This window comes from Paroedura picta, chromosome 2, assembly GCF_049243985.1.
Source record: "Paroedura picta isolate Pp20150507F chromosome 2, Ppicta_v3.0, whole genome shotgun sequence".
Lineage (NCBI taxonomy): Eukaryota > Metazoa > Chordata > Lepidosauria > Squamata > Gekkonidae > Paroedura > Paroedura picta.
In genome coordinates, this window is record NC_135370.1 from 61,085,812 (window position 1) to 61,107,894 (window position 22,083).

General features: G+C 42.5%; 1 protein-coding gene across 2 annotated transcripts in view; it reads right to left on the reverse strand.

Moving 5' to 3' along the window:
* Positions 1-5,265, reverse strand: part of CCDC93 (CCC complex scaffolding subunit CCDC93) — a 50,138-nt gene extending 44,873 nt beyond the window's left edge. The window contains exons 1-2 of one of the 2 annotated variants that reach the window (XM_077320283.1): positions 4,928-5,265; positions 54-167 (exon numbers count right to left, since the gene is read on the reverse strand). In XM_077320283.1, the coding sequence (XP_077176398.1) occupies positions 54-167; positions 4,928-4,969 (156 nt within the window). In that variant the 5' untranslated portion in view covers positions 4,970-5,265. The remainder of the gene's footprint in view (positions 1-53; positions 168-4,927) is intronic. The other variant, XM_077320284.1, reaches the window with a different exon arrangement.
* Between the last annotated feature and the right edge of the window lie 16,818 nt (positions 5,266-22,083).

The window sequence follows — 22,083 nt, forward strand, 5'->3', positions numbered from 1 at the left end:
GAGAAATATCTGAAACCCACTGCACATTAATGATAACAAACTTAGGCTCTTACCTTATCAAAAGGCGACAGCCCTTTAATTCTTGCTCTGAAGTATCCAGCTGCCACTAATAGTTCCAGAATTTCAATTAACTTAATATTTTGCTCTTCATCTTCTCTTGTTTCAACCTACAAAATGTAATGCTATTATTCTGAACCTTTCCTAATAAGCATGTCCAACAGTAATACTACAGAAATGTTTTTCTCGTGGCACATGTATAAACTACATGATAGTGAACACCATTCATTCTTTTAATTGCATGTATAACAAACATAGTGTGAAAGAATATTACCTCAGTATATATGAATTATTCATGGATGGCACATTGAGGTCCCCCCCCCCACACACATCAATTGATATGCTGAAATCTCTCTGCATTTTCAGCTAACATATGAATTTATGGAGAATCTGCTGTTGAAGACCTTTATCATTATGTTTTGGATTGCCCACTATACTTGGAGCCAAGAACCAAATATATTGAGAGATATTTGAGTGGCCAGAACTTCCCTGCGAATTTGGACAAAATAGTCTTTTTATTATCGGATACCAACCCCCTAATTAGTTATAATGTTTCACTATTTGCATTAGCAGCAAGGAAAATTCGAGCCAAACTTATGCCACCAGAGAGCTAGAAACCTGAATTCTTATTGTCTTTTATTATCTATGGACTACCGCATGTATTGTTCTAATTCTTTTACTGTTTTTATATCAACTGATATGATATTGATCGCATTGTAATGGCCTATGGCTAGAAACAATAAAGTCTTATGTATGTAACATAGAATGGAAGATGAAGGAAACAACTGTTTCTTACCTGGAGGAGTAGTACATACAGAAAATTATTCAATTAATAAAGAAAAATAGAACTTAATTCCCAAAAATATAGTAATAACACCAACAAACTATTCCTCCATTTAGTTTTACCCTTGATTTTCCAAACGTGCTGTGACAGAAGCAGTAATGTACCTTTTAATTAGTATGGTGCTAGCCAAAACTAATTATAAATTTTGATATTTTTCCTATGATCTGAATCTTGATACAAAGTAAGCTTGGGGATCACACCAAGTTCTCAGTTTCTAGCAGCATATTTTTGTCATTTAATAATCTTCCTGCAACTATGTAGAACTTTTATGCTAGCCAGAACTAATGCTCTACCTTCTGCCATGTTATATGGGAGATTTCAACAAATCTCATTTTCAGCTAAGAAGAAGAAGAGTTGGTTCTTATATGCTGCTTTTCTCTACCCGAAGCAGCTTACAATTGCCTTCCCTTCCCTCTCCCCACAACAGACACCCTGTGAGGTAGGTGGTACTGAAAGAGCCCTGATATTACTGCTCGGTCAGAACAGCTTTATCAGTGCTGTGACGAGCCCAAGGTCACCCAGCTGGCTGCATGTGGGGGATGAGGAATCAAACTCAGCTCGCCAGATTAGAAGTCCGCACTCCTAACCACTACACCAAGCTGTGGACAACGCTGCATAGAATCAATTGCACTTTTTTTCACTGTCCATTTTATTTTACTATTGGAGCTAAATTTCTTAACCCGCTGCTTTGTAAAAGAGAACAGCAATCAGATGAATTTAAGATTCAGTTTCTTTAGACATCCCAGAATCCTGTTTTAATTTAATCAGTTACAAAGTTTTTACAACTTGCAATGAGGTGCTGTGAACACATTTTCTCTCACCCTAAAGTATGATATCTGCTTTCATCAACTTTGTCCATATTGCAGTAGGACCTTCTGTATATTGTTCCTTTATATTGTACCTCTTTTATATATGCCAATAAAGGGTTAGTTGTCATTGTTAATACCAGATCTTTAGCTTGATCTGAAAACATCTTAACTATTAGTGGCTCTTATATTTTTTAAAGAGCCATGTAGGTGGCCTTGTCCGAGCCCGGACAAGCCACCCTGTCCGGGTTGTGTCCTGATTGGGCCGGCCCCAGGAGCCGAGCGCGGGCCAATCCACCACGCCAATGACAGGCCCTCCGGTGAGGATGGCATGGGGCCGGGGAAGCTGCGGACTCGCCGGGGGGGGGGGGGATGAAGGAGCCGGGAATAGCTTCTCCGCGGCCTGCCAAGCATACCCGCCACCTCGAAGAGTGCTTGGTGGCCTGCGGTGAAGCTGCAGAGTCGCCGGGAGGGGGTAGGGGGCCGAGGATCGCTTCGGGCATGCCATAGGGAAGCGGCAGCAGCAGGGGGGGGGAGGACCCTTTCAAAGCCCGTTCTTATGAACAGGCTTTGAAGCTAGTATGGCTATAAAACAATGCCCCTCTGCTTGGACATTACATCATTTTTTAAATTTCAAAAGACTCATTTTCTCAGTGTTTCAACTTCCTCATTCCACTAATAGTCTATTTCACAAATCTCAAAACAATGTGTGTACATTTGTATATTTTAATACGAAAAATAGAAATTTGTCTCTTTAAGACACCCTCCCTCAGCTGTGAGTAGGTTCCATAGGGAGCTCCCATGCCATGCACATGCAAGGTATACACAGTCAAAAGGCATACCATTTTCCAGTCCATAGTGAAACAAATATGTACCTGCCAATTTTTCATTAACAGTTTTGAAAAGAAACCCAGGATCAGTAAACAAAGTGCTGACTTGCAGTATAGAGATTTAGATTCACATTTTTTCTTATATATTTATTTCATTTATACTTTATATTTAAAAGCTGTTAACATTTATCAGGTGATATGACCAAATATGGTCATGTTGACCCTAATGGCCAATGATAGACCAGGAGGTGGGAAGGGAAGGGGTCCACAGGTGAGTGTGTACACAGCTATGCTTCCCAACTATATTCTGCATGATCGTGCCACTTCTGAGGTTTCTCAATGGTTAAAAAAGTTAGGAAAGGCTGCTCTAAGCACTACACCAAAATTTCTGTGTTTAACCATGGATTCAGGTGGCAGTTAGGAACTCCCAGTCTCCAGTCTGTAAAATGAAAATGACTGTAAAGGTAAAGGTAAAGGTATTCCCTGTGCAAGCACCGAGTCATGTCTGACCCTTGGGGTGACGCCCTCCAGCGTTTTCATGGCAGACTCAATACGGGGTGGTTTGCCAGTGCCTTCCCCAGTCGAAAATGACTGTACTCTGCCTCAAAGCATTTGTATGGTTGAAAGTAGCCAAGAACAGTAATGTTACCCACTCACCAAAGATTTCCTCATCAATTTAACAATTTTCTTACATGTAACCCATGATGCCACTGAATTTATAAAGGTTTAACTAATTTTAGGATTACATTATAACTTTATAACTATAATGTAACTTTATAATCTAATCCTAAAATTAGTTAAATCTTTCTAAATAGCTTTCCTATTTATTTATGTATTGTATTTATATACCGCCCTCCCTGAAGACTCAGGGCGGTTTACATGAAACAAGAAACAATACAGGTAACTCCATTTGTAGTAATAACAAGGTGATAAGAACAATAACATAAATGACAACAATAACATTAAAGAACGGTGGAAACTGCAAAGAGCATCAGTTCAACTCATACTGAGGCTGAGTGGGTTGGACAAAAAGTTATCTAATGTTAGGATTACACTGTATCTTAACTTTATAATGTAATCCTAACATTAGATAACCTTTCTAAATTCACTGAAGTCATGGGTGTAACTCTGTTTAAGATTGCACTAAAAAAATATTGCAATACTGCCATCTTGAGAAGACTGAATATAAAATGATTACCTAACTCATTAACAGCCAAGCTAATGTTGAATAAATACATATTTTAGGATGATTCTTTTTCTTCATTTGAAAAAAGAGTATAAAGCAACCTGGAATGTAGGAAAATTTATATCTATTGCATGTTGGAAGTAACATGCTTGGAACATGCAAGAACAATGTGTTTGTATTTGCAAGGATTAGCAATTTCACTTTATTTGCATTGTGTTGTCATGCTTTACAACATAAAACATATTCTGACCCAGCAATTTTCTAGAAGAAATATTCAGTTATTCATAGAAAAGTATAAAATATGAACTGGAAATAAACCATTAGAAAAGGTTCTTCTCCCTGATTCTCTATTCCCCCCCCTCCAAAAAAAAAAAAAAAAAAAAAACCTAAGACAGCATCTACCGAAACAGAAAATGGCAACTCAGACCACTAGTAACAAATGAGTATTTCTGCCTTCAAGACTCCTAAGTATATAACATTTTGTCTTGTGCTGTACTCAGAATACACGTAGTTTTATAGAAAAAACAAATAACAAATCTAGCCATAATCTTTACAAGAATGGAGACTCCCTGCAATGCAGCATTCTAAGCACAAAATGTGGTGTCTAACTATTATAACTGTTGTTGCTGTTATTATTGGAGATATGGCCTGAAAGAGAGAAAAGCATTGACTAGCTCTCTAAGAAGCTAGTAACGGAGGAGCCAACATTTAACCTAGGTTCAGTTCAGGCACGCCCATTCCATAACTGAGGCCGGTACAAGCAATGAATGTATACCCGAGCATGTACAGAGTGCCTTTTACTTAACCACGAGGAACCGGTTCTCCATCATACACACTACATCGGGAAGCCCCTACAGTTCTCCTTTTCAGAAGGCAAAGGGAAGCTCAGAAGATAAACTTCTCCACAGAAGCCATATTAACCCAGCTCCAGAGGTATTGCCGTTTAGAACTTCTCCCTACAGGGGTGGCCAGACTGTAGCTCTCCAGATGCCCATAGACTACAATTACCATGAGCCCCTGACAACACCATGGGCATCCAGAGAGCCACAGTTTGGCCACCCCACCAAGTAATGCCTCCCCCCCCCCCCTTCATCATCATTCTAGACATAAGCGTCGAGGAGGGCGCGCGCCTGCATGAAACGCTTTAGTAGCAACCAGGGAAAGGCAACACCCTAATGCAAAACCATTGCCCATCCCCCCTCACCTCTTGGGGAGGCTGGTGCTCCGGTCCCTTCGGGGCCCCCATGCCTACGCTGCTTCTTCTTAGCAGTTCAGTCACTCCCGCTCGCTGTAGCGCAACAACCACCAAAAATCGCTCCAGGGAGAAAAAAACCCGGGGCGTCGCGGTGTCCTTACGCGAAAACCACGACCTCCCCCCTTTCCGCGCATTGGTTTGTCCTCGGTTTCATGGCGCTTCGCCGCGCGTGGGCTGTACCATCCTCTCGAACGGGAGAGGGTCGGGATTGATTACACGCTGCTCATGTGACTGCTGAGAACGGAAGAAGCGAAAGGGGCGGTGTTTGGACTTCGCTCCTGGCTGCGGGGCCCGGGCCGGGCTGGACGGCGATTGGGCTTTCCGCGAGAGGGGAACGGCGGCCCCTAAATGACTTGCCGGGGGGACGCTGAGCGTGTCCAAGAGAGCAAATAAGGTTTCCGTGACCAGCGAGGCCAGACGAGCGTGCAGGTCGCAGAACGCTTCTTGCCGCGTTATCCTGACGCCCTGTTTGATCATTAGTTGAGAGCGGGGAGAGACGCCTGATTCGCCGGGCAAAGTCTTGTTCCCGGAACTGCAGTTGCTAATATAGGCTGATGTGGGTACAGAAACAGAAGTCCTAATATTTAGGACTAATATTTATATTTTCTAATAATAAGCTATATTTATTAACAGCTTGCCACCGTGATGGCTGTTTTACTTTGAAGTAAATCCCGTAATGACTGGGGAAGGCACTGGCAAACCACCCCGTATTGAGTCAGACATGACCCAGTGCTTGCACAAGGAATACCTTTACCTTTTAAAATCCCTTTAGGTCTACCTAACATTGTCTCCTAAAACTGACAGTTCCAAGATACAGCAGTCGTATACATGCTTCCTTGGAAGTGAAGTAGGTTGAATATACTGTAATTTTTAGAGTAAGCATGCATAGGATCATGATGCAGTCCTAAAAGTATTTCCCTAGGAGTAAGCCCATTAAGGAGGTGGAGGATTTCCTCCAGGCCACACTGGATTCTGGAGATTTTTGGTGGGAGGGGGGGGTCATTTGGGCATGAAATTGAGGTCACTGAAGGTAGGCAGGTAGATGTGAGTTCCTGCATGGTGCAGGGGGTTGGACTAGATGACTCTGGAGGTACCTTCCGACTGATTCTATGATTCCGAACAGACCTGTGTTTAACTGAGTGCTCACATGCCTCTCCAATGTTCTTTAGAGCAGAATCACACATTGCAAAGTCCTTGTGCCTTTGGGTGGACACCATGAGGATTTACAGTCAGCTGTGGGCTGGGTGTTCTGTGAATCCAGTTTTAAGGGGAACTGCTAGTTCACATCTGATCAAAAGGATTTGTAGTGGCCATGCAGAAGACACAAGGACTTAATGCCATGTGCCTCAGCCCACAGAGGTAAATCGCCTGCCACCCCAGGTTTCAAATAAAGGATATGTACTTATGAACATAAGTACTTGTTTCATCATCTTAGAGAGGAGTGACAAGTGGAGTGCCTCAGGGATCTGTCCTTGCATGGAGGAGGTGCTTATTAACTTTGCAGATGGTACTTAACTGGGAGGGGTAGCAAACACACCAGAAGACAGAGCCAGGATACAGGATGATCTTGACAGGCTGGAAAACTGGGCTAAAATGAAAGTTAATAGTGAAAAGTGTAAAATTCTGCATTTAGGTAGGAAAAATCACATGCATCAATATAGGATGGGTGATACTTGTCTTGGCAGTAGTATGTGTGAAAAGGATCTGGGGTTTTTAGTAGACCATACACTGAACATGAGTCAGCAGTGTGACTCGGTAGCTAAAAAGGCAAATGGGATTTTGGGTTGTATTAAAAGAAGTATAGTGTCCAGATCACATGAGGTGATGTTACACTTTAGCCTGCTTTGGTTAGACCTCACTTGTAGTACTGTGTTCAGTTTTGGGCACCACAACTGACGAAAGATGTAGAGAAATGAGCTGGTGAGTGGTTTGGCAACCAAGTCATATGAAGAAACGTTGAGGGAGCTTGGTCTGTTTAGCCTGGATGACTAAGAGGTGATATGATAACGGTAGGTAAATTCCCTCCAGGCCAGGCTGGATTCTGGAGATTTTTGCTGGGGGAGAGATCACTTGGGCATGAAATTGGGATCACTGTGGGTAGGCAGGTAGTTGTGAGTTCCTGCATTGTGCAGGGGGTTGGACTAGATGACCCTGGTGGTCCCTCCCAACAGCACCTCATGTTGCCTTCTGCTTTCCCTGCTGTAGTTGTCACCTCTAAAGTGTGGTTTGTTAGATACCAAAGAGCATCTACGTGGTAGCTTTTGTGCACTTTCCTCTAGCAGTTGCCATTTTTCCTGCACACATTGCCCCCCCCCACACACACCATTGTTGGAGGGCATTTTGAAGGCCTTTTTAAAAATGCTTGTTGCTATTGCATAACAACAATTTGTTGCCAGAAGATCCAGAGATTTATTTTCTCTCTCTTTAAATGAAAGCTGGGTGTTCAAAAGTACTATCAGGCTTTGGGAATAGATCATTATGATGCTGTTATCTTACAGTGTAATAGTAATGACGTTTTGTTTGTTTTAAAGCCCACAAATAGCCCTGCAGTGATGCAGCAAGGGAAGTGGCAGCTGTGAGGTGCTGACAAATGAAAGATGGTACTACATGGACAGGACCTGTGAAAATGTGCTGGGAAGTGGAATTTGCAGGACTGTGTTGGGTAGCTTGGTTCTTAATTACACCAAATGTACCATTGAAATCAATAATGCTCAAGACCAAGTGCAGTATGGAAGTATAAGCAAAAAGGAAATCTTGTTATATCTTTACTGATGGATTTATCAAGGCGTAAGCTTTCATGGATTTGAGAGCTCTTAAACAGATGCACAAAGTGAATCCTCAGGCAAAACCTATAAATACACGTGTGGATATATTCAAATGAGTAGCCATGTTGGTCTGAAGTAGCACAATAAAATCAGAGTGGATAAAGAGTGTCTTCTCCCAAGCTTCTCCGGGTAGCACATGTTATTCGCCCTTCTTCCATGTTGTCCTCTTGGCAGACCTATGGGGTAAATCAGGCTGAGAGAATGGCAATGCAATCCTAAACAGCGTTCTAAATCTACTCGTCTAAATCCACTCAAATGATTAGGCCCAATTATTAAATTGGCCCCATGATGTCTTGGAATGGCTCAACACTTGACTTGCAACTGGATATGTGAAGTACCTTAACAGAAGTTCATTATGTTTTAAGCAGTAGGAAAAATCTTTTGTGGGATGATGTGTCTTCAGATAATGACCTAAAGGTTCTAGGCAAGCAATCCTAAAGACCCGACCACGCTGGTGTCCCAGGTTCTCTGCTTTAGCTTGAAGATGCCAACCATATTCCCCCAATAGAAAAACCACTCCACTTTTTCTACCATCTCTTCTACAACTTTATTTATTTGTTGGTTGGTTTCTTAGCTGCCTTTCTTCCTCAAGGCAGCTCACAATATTAATAGAACAGATTACATAAGAACATAAAATCATAATTTAGCGCTGCTTTAATCAAATAAAATAAATAAAACCAACTTCAACTCCCTTCTAAAAACTGAAAGTGAGGAGGTGGGTGTACCTTCCCGGGGATGTTAAGACTCTCTCAACTTTGTGAACTGAACTGAAATTTGCTGGCCCATGCCACCTCTGCTTAGCTATACCAGTGCCAGTACCAGTACCCAGCATATCCAATGCCTTCTGTTCATAATATTAGCAAAGTCTTGTTACTATACTAATTCTTAAATACATTATGTCCCCAGGTTGGATAGGGATGAGAAGGTCTTGAGAAGGTCTTAAGACCCGGAAGTGAAAATAAAGGGGTTTGGGACACAGAAAAACGAGGTGAAGGAAGACAGTAATGACTGAGAAATGTGTGGAAAAAATGAAGAGAATGTGTGCAAAAGAAGGTTGTTTTATCTTGCTGCAACAACTTAAGTATGACTGCTTTGCAAGGTCTGGTTGAGCTTCGTGTAAGGAAAGGACAAGAGAAAGGTTGGACTATTGGATTTAATGACCTTCAGGCTAGTAATTACTGTAGCAGCGATTAGCATGTTGGCATGGTTGTACAACCTGTTAAGCAAGTTTGGAGAAAGGGAAGTCTAACTGATCCTGGAATGCTTTTTGCTATGCTCAGACTTCCTTGTGCCCCTAGTGGCTACAGCCAGTACTGCTACTGGGTACCAGGGGCACACAAAATCCCTCCCCTCTGCCCCGGACAGCAGCCCATGGCCAGACTTGCAATAAGCAACCTTGTTTAGAGACAGGCTGAAAAACTGAGAATGGTTACTGCATGATTTGGTCATATGAACTACTGTTTTCATAACAAAACAAAATCAGAATCAAGTGGCACCTTTAAGACCAACAAAGATTTATTTTAGGCGTGAGCTTTCGAGTGCAAGCACTCTTCCTCAGACTGTTTTCATGTCACTGTTCATTATTTTCTTATATTTGTAACGCTATCTATTTTTCTTTCCTACATTACTGGCTATCTAATGTCTGTTTTGACACTCAAAAATATAACTGCAAACAGTTTTTTTTTTAAATAATGGGACTGGAGGAAAAAAGAGTTGCATTATCCAAGTTGGTATCAGGCATTAAAATATCATAACAGCATGTAGAGATCTAGACTCCAGTATATCTCTTCTTCAAAGGAAAGGAAATCGACTGAAATCTATACACAAGAGTTCATTACAAGCTGGAGACAGATTTTTTCCCCCAAGGGCTCAGATGCATTTTAAAACTTAGTTATAAACAGATTTGCACCGCTCTAGCATTCCGTATTTGTGCATCATATTTTCTGTTGCTCATTTCATAAGATTATTTCTAACTATAAAAAGCCAGACTCAACACACAGTATCTGCAAATCAAGCCATGTTCTTTCTGCTTCGTGGCTCAGCGCTTGCTATCAGCACCTGTAATTCTGATTTGAAAATCAGCAGTAATACAGCAATTTCCTTGTTGTGGCATGAAGAAGGCATAGCAGACTATCTCCTGCTCTTCTGCAGCAATGCTGGCTTGCTTTCACTTCTGTAATAATTATTTGTCAGGAAGCCAAGGAGGCAGCAGGAACTGCTGTACAGCCAGTATCTTGCATTTGGCAGTGGTTGATACCTGATACTTCAAAGCAAATCAGATGAGCAATATTGCAGACAAAATACCATAAATCCTTATTTGTATATGGATTTACCTTTGAGGATGGAACTTTAGCTGTTGTAGGTAAAAAGCACAATCAGTGGTTCTTGCTGCAAGCATAACAAACACATTTGGGAGCACTAGAACCCAATGCAAACTTAAATGGACTCTGGGGAATGGTAGAGGACAGGAAGGCCTGGAGGATCATTGTCCATGGGGTCGCGATGGGTCGGACACAACTTCGCACATAACAACAACAAAGAACCCAAGCACATAATGATCTATTGATCTGACCTGAGTAAAACCTTAACCAGGAGGTTTTAAAAGTTTTAACTCAGCCCACCTTCATGCAAATAGATCTGGCAGGAGGAACAGATATTTGGAGGACTTTAGACTAGAAAGGCTTCAGGAGAATATCCAGGAAGAATATCCATGAAAAGCTGCTCTGACCTGGCCAGACCTGGTCAGTGAGTGGGGGAAAGAGTTGATAGGATACAGAGTAGCAAGGAGAAGGGTCTCTTTTGTGCTGCATTAATCAGAGCAGACAGACATGAGGACTGGAGTTGGTGGCCAGTACCACGTGCAGGACTGGGCAACCAGAGGAAACTGCAATGGAAACTCTATAGAAATCTATAACATTCTAAGCTAAGGAGCCTGTCCTATATTTTAGCATCTGATAGAATAGAGAGAGCAACGGGGGAATTTCATTTTACCTATTTCATTTGAAACCCTCCAGTCTGCTGCTGTGCTAAAAGTATGCTTGTGAACATTTTCTCTTTAATAATTTCTTTAATAATCTCTTTAATAAATACTTTATCATTTTTATGCTGGTAGTGGTTCTCTGTACCACATAGACTTTCACCATCCTGAACATGCTATTTGAAAAGGAGCATGCTATTTGAAAAGCTGGCTTGTTTGTCTCTCTCCAATTGCTACCCTCTGTCCATGACCCTGGAGAAATGAGATCATCCATTGGAGGCCAACATGTTCAATTCCTGGAATTGATGGTGTGGGGAGTGCTCTGAAGGAGAAATCCTCATGGATTAGAATGGCCACCCTTCCCCTCAGTCTGCGACTGATGGAGAATGGAGAACCTCCATAGGAAAAATAGGAAATTCTTTCCTTTCAGTTCTTGGCCCCATTTAAAAAATCTGTACTCTGGGATCAGGTTCAGAATTATAAATACTGCCTCTGAACATGGAGGTTCCGTTTACCCACCATGACCAATAGGGAAAAAGGTTGTCTCCACATTCCTGTAGTAGACAAACTGTACCCTAATGTGTGCAAAAGCCTCACAAGCGCACTCATGGCATAGTGTGGGAGAGTGGGAACTAAGCATGCTGGCCTCACTTGCTGCTGCCATGAGACTGCCGGGTTATCTCCAGTGGTGACTGCACTGAGGAAGTGGCTGTGTGAACTCTCCATCCCTCTGGCTACCAATGCTGGTTTTGGAACATCACTGATTAGAGAGAGGAAAGAGTTAGTGTGGTGATTTCCTTTTTGTGGTTGCCCCTATAGATGGCCAAGCAATCTCACAGGCAGGGCCACACTTGCTCCTTGTTTCCCTCCCCACACGTTCAGTGAATGCATAAGGCTGTTATTTTTTTTATTTTTTTTATTTTTTTATTTTTTTATTTGTTTGCTTGTTATATTTATTTATCGCCCTCCCCGGAGTCTCAGGGTGGTTTACATAGAACATAAGAACAATACATGAAACAGTCCATGACATATGAATAACCATACAATATTAATAACTAATAGTTGTAACAATATAACAGTGTAACAATATAACAGTATAAACAATGCCACAGTGCAAACTGGTCCAGAGCACTCTAGTGGAGTTCTGAGAGGGAGGGGGGGAGCAGGGGCCTTTCAGTCACTGTTGGTTATGCCTTGTCTCAACCAAATGCCTGGCGGAAGAGCTCCTTTTTGCAGGCCCTGCGGAACTGTTTAAGCTCCATCAGGGCCCTGATCTCCTCTGGGAGCTCATTCCACCAGGTGGGGGCCAGGACAGAGAATGCTCTGGCCCTGGTTCAGGCCAGGCTGACTTCTTTAGAGCCAGGGACCATTAGCCAGTTGGTAGTGGTAGAGCACAGAGCTCTTTTGGGGACATAGGCAGGGAGGCGGTCCCTCAGGTACACTAGGCCCTGACCGCATATGGCCTTGAAGGTAATTACCAGAACCTTTAATCTGATTTTGTGTACAGGGCTAGAAAGTCTGATTTTCCCTCTGACATACGCTGCTGGTGGTCACTGCTGGAGAAGCAGGCCAGGCTAGGTTGCCCAGTCAGAGGTCAGCCCAGTCAGAAAACAAACTGACCCTTGTTTTAGGCAGTGAAGTTACTACTTTCCATGTATAATTTTATCACCCTCCATTGTGTCTCCCTATAGCTGTCATACAGGCCATTGTATTTTTCATTGGACTGCAGTAAATCTTTGAATCTTTAAGGGACCACAAGACACTTTTTGGGTTGCAATAAACAAACTCCTACAAGAATGCTGTCTCTAGTAATGCTTGGCATAAAACTTGCTTTTTCCACTTCAGTTTTGTATTTAATCATCATGCTGCCGCAGGAAACCAAAGGTCTCTTGACTGGCCAGAAATCTGTGTATATGTGGAGCAGTTTGTTTCATTTTTTTTTTTGCCTTTTGTGTGCATAATTTTACACATTTTGGACCTTACGTGGTATGTTAGTACCTACTTATCAAATTCTATGTTGAACAAATTGGTGTTACCTGCAGACTTTGCCCCTTTGCAGCTAGCTCCCAGTTCCGGATCAATTAAGAACAAATTAAACCACGCTGGTTCCAATACAGAGCCCAAGAAACCCCACCATTTCCTTCCTTCCATTGTGAGAATGGGCCCTGCATGTATTGCTACCATTTCCTTCTCATTGTTTTACCAGTTATTGTTCCATTAGACTGCCTGTCCTCTTAACTTATTTCTGCTCTGTAGTGCACTAATCTATTTGGAGGTTCTTACAACACCACCAGTGTCTCCAACCAGGAAAAGTACTTGCCAAGCTAGTTGCCAACTTTAAGGCCACTGCTCTAGTCTTATTTGTTCATTGGATGTATAGAGGAATAAACCTGGATAATTGTGTCTGTATCTAGCATACAAAGTAAGTGAGCAGATCCAAAGAGGAATGGGCAGTTAAGTTCCACCTCCCTGCAGATTCTCAAGTGAGCAGACAACTGTGGTTTTCTCTAACATATACAGAGCTAGAAATCCTTGTAAAGGAAGCATACTGGACTTGGTGGTACACTGCACAGTCAACAGGCCAGCCCAGTTAGAAAGTAGATTGAAGGCCTTGATTCAATAAGTAATTTGGGGGGAGCACATCTTGGCTCCATTTTGTCTGGAACTTCATGAGCTGCAGATTCTTCATACAATAAACAACAGAGCCAAGGAAAGGAGGAGTATCCCTCCCTCCCGCCCCCAATGGGATCAGGTGTTCATGCTACATGTATGTTTGATAGAAAGGTAACTTCTAAGGTTGCCCTTTCTGTTTACGGTCTCAGTTCTTGCCTCTTTAATAATAATATGGCACAAAATATTAAGGCAGCAAAGCTTTTCTCGTGGTCTTTACTTCTTGCCAGTTTCCCCAGCCAAATATCTCTGGGCTGCAGACAGTTACCGAAACACAGAGGCAGAGCCAATTAAAAAGATGGCAACCCAGGATGCTTTAAGGCAGCTCCCCTTTCCCCCATTGAGAAACATATATTCTAGCCCACAAATTATATTCACAATCAAAAGTTAAAATAAATTTTTCATTACCTTTGGGTGTTCCCTTTGCAGTTTACACAGTGATTTTCCTTGAACAAGCAACAGATGGCGCTGAAGTTAAGCAAATGAATGATCCTTTCAGAAAAACAGATGAAATTTGTCTGCCTGTGTGGACCAAGACTGGTTTCTGGTGAATATTCATAGTAAATGTGTTTGCATTTGGAAGTAAAACTAATAGTGTCTCGTGATCATGCATTTGGGGTTGGAGGTGATTTATGTCTGATTCATTCTTTTTATAGTAGTGCATAAAAGTCCTTCCATTCATTCATGTTGATTTACATTTTCTAACCATATTCCTATACTGCAGACACTTTATTCATGCTTCTTATCATGTTAAATAAAACATTGTAGATGCTTAGGCGGGGGTTAGGGGCCTAGACAATTTGTGGGATGAGTGGGAATCAGATCAGAATCTAGTCCAGTCTTTTGTCAATTAGCTGCCCTAATTCTCTGGGAACTTTCCAAAAAGTGGATTGCACTTCCCATGTTTGATAAGGTCCAGCTGAGCTGATCCTTACTGATTCAGTCAAGAGTTTGGGGATTGTACCAGACCCAGTAATATTGCCAGAGAAGCATGCTAATTCAGCAGGGAGTGGGGGGAGCTTTAATCCATCGTAATTTAGCCCAGAGGATGACTCCCTACCTCGAGCCAGCCCATCTGGGCATGTGGATCCATGCCATGGTAGCCTCATGGCTAAACTATTGTACATGGATTTGCCCTTAAAGACAACACAGAAGCTTCTGCTTCAACTCATGTCAGGTCCTAGACCAGGGGTAGTCAAACTGCGGCCCTCCAGATGTCCATGGACTACAATTCCCAGAAGCCCCTGCCAGTAAATGCTGGCAGGGGCTTCTGGGAATTGTAGTCCATGGACATCTGGAGGGCCGCAGTTTGACTACCCCTGCCCTAAACAAAGCATACACTTCCCACCTATTGGGCTGTTGCTCTGGTTGATTGCCATTTACTTCCCAAGAGTTCAAGCTGTTGGTTAATACTGACGAAACCCTTCCTGGCCTACTACGACCCACTTATCTCCAAGACCTCCTCTCTCAATATATTCCACTGAAATTTGTCCCTCTGAGACAAGCCACCCTTCGAAAGGGCATAAACAACAGCAGCACATTCTACAGTTCTCTCTGTGGTGGATCCCATCTTGTTTGAATGGCCTGTCTGGTGCAGTAAGAGAGGCTCCTATACTTTTCTTTTCAGGAGGACATCAGCATAGATGGAACATGGAAGACCACAGCAAGGCAATATCTGTAGAGGTGATAAAATTCTACTTTTATTGCCTTTGAATGAGCCTCTTGTGGCGCAGAGTGGTAAGGCAGCCATCTGAAAGCTGTGCCCATGAGGCTGGGAGTTCAATCCCAGCAGCCGGCTCAAGGTTGACTCAGCCTTCCATCCTTCCGAGGTCGGTAAAATGAGTACCCAGCTTGCTGGGGGGTAAACGGTAATGACTGGGGAAGGCACTGGCAAACCACCCTGTATTGAGTCTGCCATGAAAACGCTAGAGGGCGTCACCCCAAGGGTCAGACATGACTCGGTGCTTGCACAGGGGATACCTTTACCTTTATTGCCTTTGAAATTGTTAGGCAGCCTACTTTCCCTCCCTCTTTATACTTCAGCGAGTACTGGGTGTACTTACACTGTATTTAGATTCAAACGGGTAGCTGTGTTGGTCTGAAGCAGCAGAACAAATTTAGAGTCCAGTGGCACCTTTATGACCAACAAAGTTTTATTCAAGGTATGAGCTTTCATGTGCACAGCACACTTCCTCAAACACAATGTATCTGAGGAATTCAACTAAGCAAGGAGTTGCCTGCAAGACTGGATGTTGTACGCAACACTGGAACCATCTTTAGCAAAGACAAGGCTTCATATTCTTCATTTTTCTCACTCACAAAGCAGGAAACTTGTGCAGAATTCTCTGCTGTGGGACTGGATATCTAAAATGGACCATAAGTTGCCCTCAGTTGCATATAAGTGCTAAATTGCACACCAATAGTTTCAAGGTTTTGTTTTTTTTAAGAACCTGACAGGGATTGTAGAATATAGAGGGCCTTCTCCCTCTTGCAGTGAATTTGGAAAAGCCCCTTCATGGCAGAGGTGAACCTGATGAGAATCCCCCCCCCCTGCAGAAAAGGTGATGAATACTCCCTAACCATCTAAAACTGTAATATAATTAACAAGGTCAACCATCAGCTAGATATGTCAATGTTTATTCCAAAAGTATCATGATGATTATTCCTGTATTCAGAACAAACATTGATGGATGATTCTGGTTAGCTCAGTCTCATATCTTGGAAGCTAAGCAGGGTCAGCCCTGGTTAGCACATGGATGGAAAACCACCAAGGAATTTCAGAGTTGCTATGTGGAGAAAGGCAGTGGAAAGCAACCTCTGAATTGCCTTGAACACTCTACAGAGGTTGCCCTTTTCATCACCACCTCATAGAAGATTATAACTTTGTATACCTTGAGCCTGTATCTATATTATTATTGCTCCTCCATCTGTGCAGAGAGGTTGAAAGTGCCCCTTCACTAGAAAACTGACAAGGGGTTCCTCAAAGACTGATCTAGCAGAGAAGAATAGGAGAGGGGGCAACAGTGAAGCTAGAGGCAAGATAATTGCCTACTACATTTCCAGACTAGGAAAGACAATAACACTACTACAGTTCAAAACGGGAACCTTTGTGGTAGAAATTCTGAACAAGGCCACTAAATAGCATTTAATTCATGGGGTAAAGGGATAATCTGGAGGTGAGGTCTGTCAGGGGCAAGTTAAACAGGAATCAATCAGCACCATAAAGACTAGCAAAATGCATTCCAGCAAAAGCTTGGTGAGGCAGAATTTACTTCATCAAATGCATAGTGTTCATCCATAGTGGCTATAGAGCTATACTTCAAGCTACCAGCAATGGAAGGGGGAGGGGAGATGCTTCAAAGAGAGGGCAGCGTAAAACAACAGCCCAGAAGAAATCAATCCACTGAGAGTGGGTGATGACCAACTCACAATCTGAATTCTCAGGAAAAATTGAGTGATACTATAACTCAAAAGTTAGCGTGAAAGCACCATGACTCAGGACACAGAGTAAACAGGGCAATCCTATGGGATCAGTGTCTTTAGATAGGGTTATTTGTAATTGGTTCAGTGTTTTTGTGGGAAGGGGTATTCCCCACAGCAGCCACAGGTTTTCCCAGTCCTGCCCACACAGCAGCCATATCCCCTGTCTCCTGTATTTACAGCTGCCATTTCTTCCAACCTTTGTTGTGTTTTTTAACTTGACCACTGACTTATGTTATATGATGATTATAATCATTTGTGCATCAGGTTCTCTGAATCCCTATTTCCTTAATCTCTGCCCCCTTTCACTGGGGAGTTGAAGGAGAAAGGGGTATTTCTGCAGTGAAAGAGGTTAGAGGCTTACATTGTTTCACAGAGAGTATCCAAGTAAGATTCTTTCCCCCTCAGATTAGGTTTTCCCTTTTAACTGACCCACTAGACACACGAGAACAGATAACTTGTCATCATTTTTTTAAAAAAGATTCTTATGCAGGGGGAAAAGAGAAATAGAAAGTGGAGCTTTATTTTCCCTTGGAATGCAGTTTATAATATTGATTTGGCAGCCTGTTTAATTTCAACACCATGTCCTGCATCAAATAGAAGAATCCTAAAACACATAGGAGCTGCTATTTCTGAACAAACGACTGGTCTTTTGCATGCAGGTTTCTGATTACATCCTGACTAGTATATGAGCCTCAAGAAGAAATTACCTCCTTCCCCCCACCCCACCCCCGGCCTATCCACAGTGCACTTAGTCAATGATGCACAGTTGTACCAGAGATATTTGCCAGATACACCAGAGATGTAACACCCAGAGCATATCCATAAACCCATTAAGATTAAAGGCGGTGGGAGGGGGATCTCAATGAGTGCCCTCCAACACTCAAGTAGGAAGAATGGCATATATATTTACACAGCCAATTGGGCCTTATTGTGCATTCCTGCACAGATATCTTTGAAATGGATGGAAGTTGTTCAGCAACGGTGGTTGGTGCATTGCTCTTGGAACAAGCCAGGATCGCTTCATGATTTCATTACCCATATCACAGCACGCCTAACTACATATTTTCTTTTCAAGTCTCTATCTCTATGGATCATATTTTGAACATGCTTTTAATCTTGTGGTTATATTGTAATCTTCATTTTTTAAATAAAAAATATATGTGCACAACACACCACTACCCATATTCATAATAAGCCACGCATGCAGTTTCCATCACTTGCGAGAGAGCCAAGCTTCTTAATCTGTCAATCAGTTCATGCCACACACACACACACACAAAATGCATGAAGCATCAATTGCTTCTTAGGTTATTTACTGTGACTTATGTATCTGCCAATAAATCTCAAGTACAGGTCAAAAAATATGTAGCTCAAGTCAATCCATAAATGTAGCTGAAAAGCTTCACTAACTACCTCATATCGCCCAAAGTGGAGGCTTGCTGTGTTCTGTCGTAGGTGAAAGGGAGCAAACCTAAAGCCAATACATTATTTTTTGCAATGCTGAGCTGACCACCAATAAGGCCACTCTGCAGAGGGGGCAATTTCAGTTAAAAACAACAACACAGCTCTCTCAACACGAGTCCTAGGTTCATTGTATAAAACCTCACAGATCTACCACTCTATTCTGCATGGGTTAGACCTTATTTGGAATATTGTGTTCAGTTCCGGACGCCACAATTCAAGAAGGACATTGACAAGGTGGAATGTGTTTGGGGAAGGGTGACTAGGAAGGTTGTGGGATTGGACTCTATGCCTTATGAGGAAATGTTGAGAGAGTTGGATACGTGTAGCTTGGAGATGAAGAGAGGAAGGGGTGATATGAAGGTGTATTTAATGATGTAAAAGGTAGACATGTTGAAGTGGGGACAAATTGTTTACTGGGGTGGGGGTTAAGGTTTGGGGATATATGGGATGTCAGTTGTTTTCTGTTTCATATTGTCACAGCTTGGTGGATTGGGCATTGGGACAGATCTCTTTTGGGAGGGGCAGTGCCTGGATGCCTCCCTCACCCATTCTGGGGGTCCCCAGAAGGAGCCTTGAGGGGGGTGTGAGGAGCCATATAGCTGTAAGCCCAGGTAAGGGCTGCCAACTGACTTACACCATCGGGTGGTGAGGGGACAATATAGAGGCTGATGCCCACATGCGTCTCATTATCTTGCCACTCCATGGCTATTCCCCAGCAGGTGGGCTGGGGGTGGTGGGTTGGGTCCTCTGATATCAGGATCCATCCCCATGCTTTGCCATTGCCCCTCTTGGTTGTACATAATAAACAAGCTGTGTATTTCTTGTTAGCACAAAATGGTTGTGTGGGTGCTTATACTTCATTTCCTCACCCTCCGTGCCTCCTTGGCACCACAAGCATCACTGGAACCCTTACACCAAATGGTGTGAGATGGGCAGAACTGAGTTAAACTGAGATGATGAGGACTGAAGTTCTTGAGATTATTGATCTAGTAACCAGTATGTGTAACGTGTTGCTAAAAACAGTCCTCCACTCCAGAGGACTGGAAAGTGAAAAATGTCATATTGATTTTTTAAAAGTGATAGGAGGGGCCTGAATGAGCCTGAAAGAGATCATGGGGTTGAAGTGGACAGCTCAAGGAAAATGTTGATGCAGTGTGCAGTTACAGTTTAAAAGGCAAACTGCACACTATGGATTATTAGGGAAGAGAAAATAAAATGGCTAACAGCCTGTGTGGAATTCTGAGTACTGTGTCTTTAAAAACAACTTTTAAAAAGGGTAGGAAAAGGCAACCAAAATAATTAAAGAGGTTTGGGGGGCATTGTTGTTGTTGTTGTCTTTATTATTTCAAAAGGAGAGAACAAAGGTATTTGGGACTTTTCAGTTTAGAAGAGTTTAACTGGGGGTACATGGCAGATTGCTAGAATTATGAATTGGATAAAGAAAGCAGATCATCTTTCCCTCCTCCTCTTATAATACTAGTACTCAGGGGCATCCAATGAAATTAAGGCGGGCTCAGGACAGGCCAATGGAAATGCTTATTTAATCAACAAGTGAGTGCATTCTGATTTTTCACTACCAGTGGAGGTAATGATAGGTGCATGATAAGAGAAATAACTTTGTAGAGAAAGAGAGAGTCCTACTTTCTGTTCCGTTCATTTTGCCTGTTCGGGAGGCAAGCAGGGAGGAAATGCGCTCAAAGGAGCAGGAAGTCTCCAATGAGCCAATCAGGACACAGAGGAGAATATTTGAAAAACATCAGGAAGTTCCTAGCCTAACTATGCTAAATACACTTCTCCTCTGATGCCCCCTGCTGGATATCCTTCATATGTTTTTGAATCATACATACTACAGATATTGCATATGCCAGCATTTAAAAGGCGATATGACAGATTCATGGATGGTAGGCCCATCAGTGGCCATGGTGTCCAGGGGGGTGGCAATGTCTGCATCAGGAGAAGGTTTTGGCTTCTATGTCCCATTTGATGGCTCTCCAGGGCATCTGGTTGGCTGCTAATTGAAGCAGGTTATTGGAGTAGATGGATCACTGGTATAATCCAGCTGTGCTCTTCATGTTTTCTTTTTTGTCATCTCTAGTTCTGTTCAGGCGAGAATAAGCAGGGTGCAGCCTGTGGTTGTACCAAACTTGGAACAAGGGTATGATTGCTCAAATACTAGAAGACTCAGCTGGGCAGTCTTCTCTGGAAACCACACTAAGGGGCATGGGAGAATATGACTAATAAGCAGGACAGCTGACTTCAATTCATGAATCCTAGTTTAGTTCATATATTTAGTTTTCATTGTAAAGCAGGGGGCAAGAGCCAACTTACATGCCACAATAATATCTTAACCTTTACAGTTCTATAGTGTATCTTTATTTTTGTGGCAGGTGCTGTAAGGTTATAGAGCGATCCTATGCACAATTATTCCCCTCTACACCTGTTTTTTCCACAGCATTGCATTGGGACAGTTGTAAAAGGGAAGAAATCCCTGCCTTCTGGGAACTGGTGAGGGGGGAAAAGAAAGGTTGAGAGACACTCAAAAAGTGTATGGACCACTTTCATTCCATCTACAAAGTGGAATTGTCTATAAACCAAGGCCAGAAGCCAAGACAGATATTTATGTGGATAATTTCAATCCTATCCTCTCCAAAACAGATGTGTTTGTGTCATCTTACAGAAAATAGAGAACCACATCATCACTGGCTGCATATTACATCATGTTTAAAAATAATATACACAAAAAAATAATAGACCAAAGATCTGGGTGATATGTGGTAACTTAGGATATTTGGCATCTGCTGAATTTTATGGTGAAGGTGCTTCATTACTGAGATGCCACCACAGAAGAAGACCATGGCAGCATGTGGAGAAAGGCTTCAAGATGATCACCACAGTAACTGGGCAGGTTCACCCAGGAGCAGGTACAATATGTAGAAGAAGAAGAGAAGAGTTGGTTCTTATATGCTGCTTTTCTCTACCCGAAGAAGGCTCAAAGCAGCTTACAGTCGCCTTCCCATTCCTCTCTCCACAACAGACACCCTGTGAGGTGGGTGAGGCTGAGAGAGCCCTGGTATCACTGCTCAGAACAGTTTTATCAGTGCCGTGACGAGCCCAAGGTCACCCAGCTGGCTGCATGTGGGGAAGCGCAGAATCGAACCCGGAGCGCCAGATTAGAAGTCCGCACTCCTAACCACTACACCAAACTGGCTCTGTAATGGACTTTGTCACACTTCTATATATATATATTTCAACTGGATTCTCATTCTGTAACCACTCATGTCAGCAGTGTCTCACTGAAGATAGTGTCATGATTCCGACACAAGTGGCACAACCCCCCCCCCCCCGCCGCATGCACCCTGCTTCAGAGGTTTGTGACCTTAAGACTTCAGATTGGTAATGCAGTTTTGCTAAATACATTTCTTAAAGTACACTGGGCACGTGAAGAAAGTAAAAGAAAAAAAATAGAAGAATACTGAACATTCTGCTGGGAACTTTATAGAAAATACTGAATTAACTTACAGTACATTTGTTAAACATGAATAGCTCTAATAATGACATTTCATTTAACAATGCCCTTTGTCTTTTCAGTTCATCAGTTACCTATTTCAGTAATGAACTGCAGTCATACCATTCTGATTTCCTCCTAATGTAAAGGCTGAGATCACTTCACCGCCAGTGGAGCATGA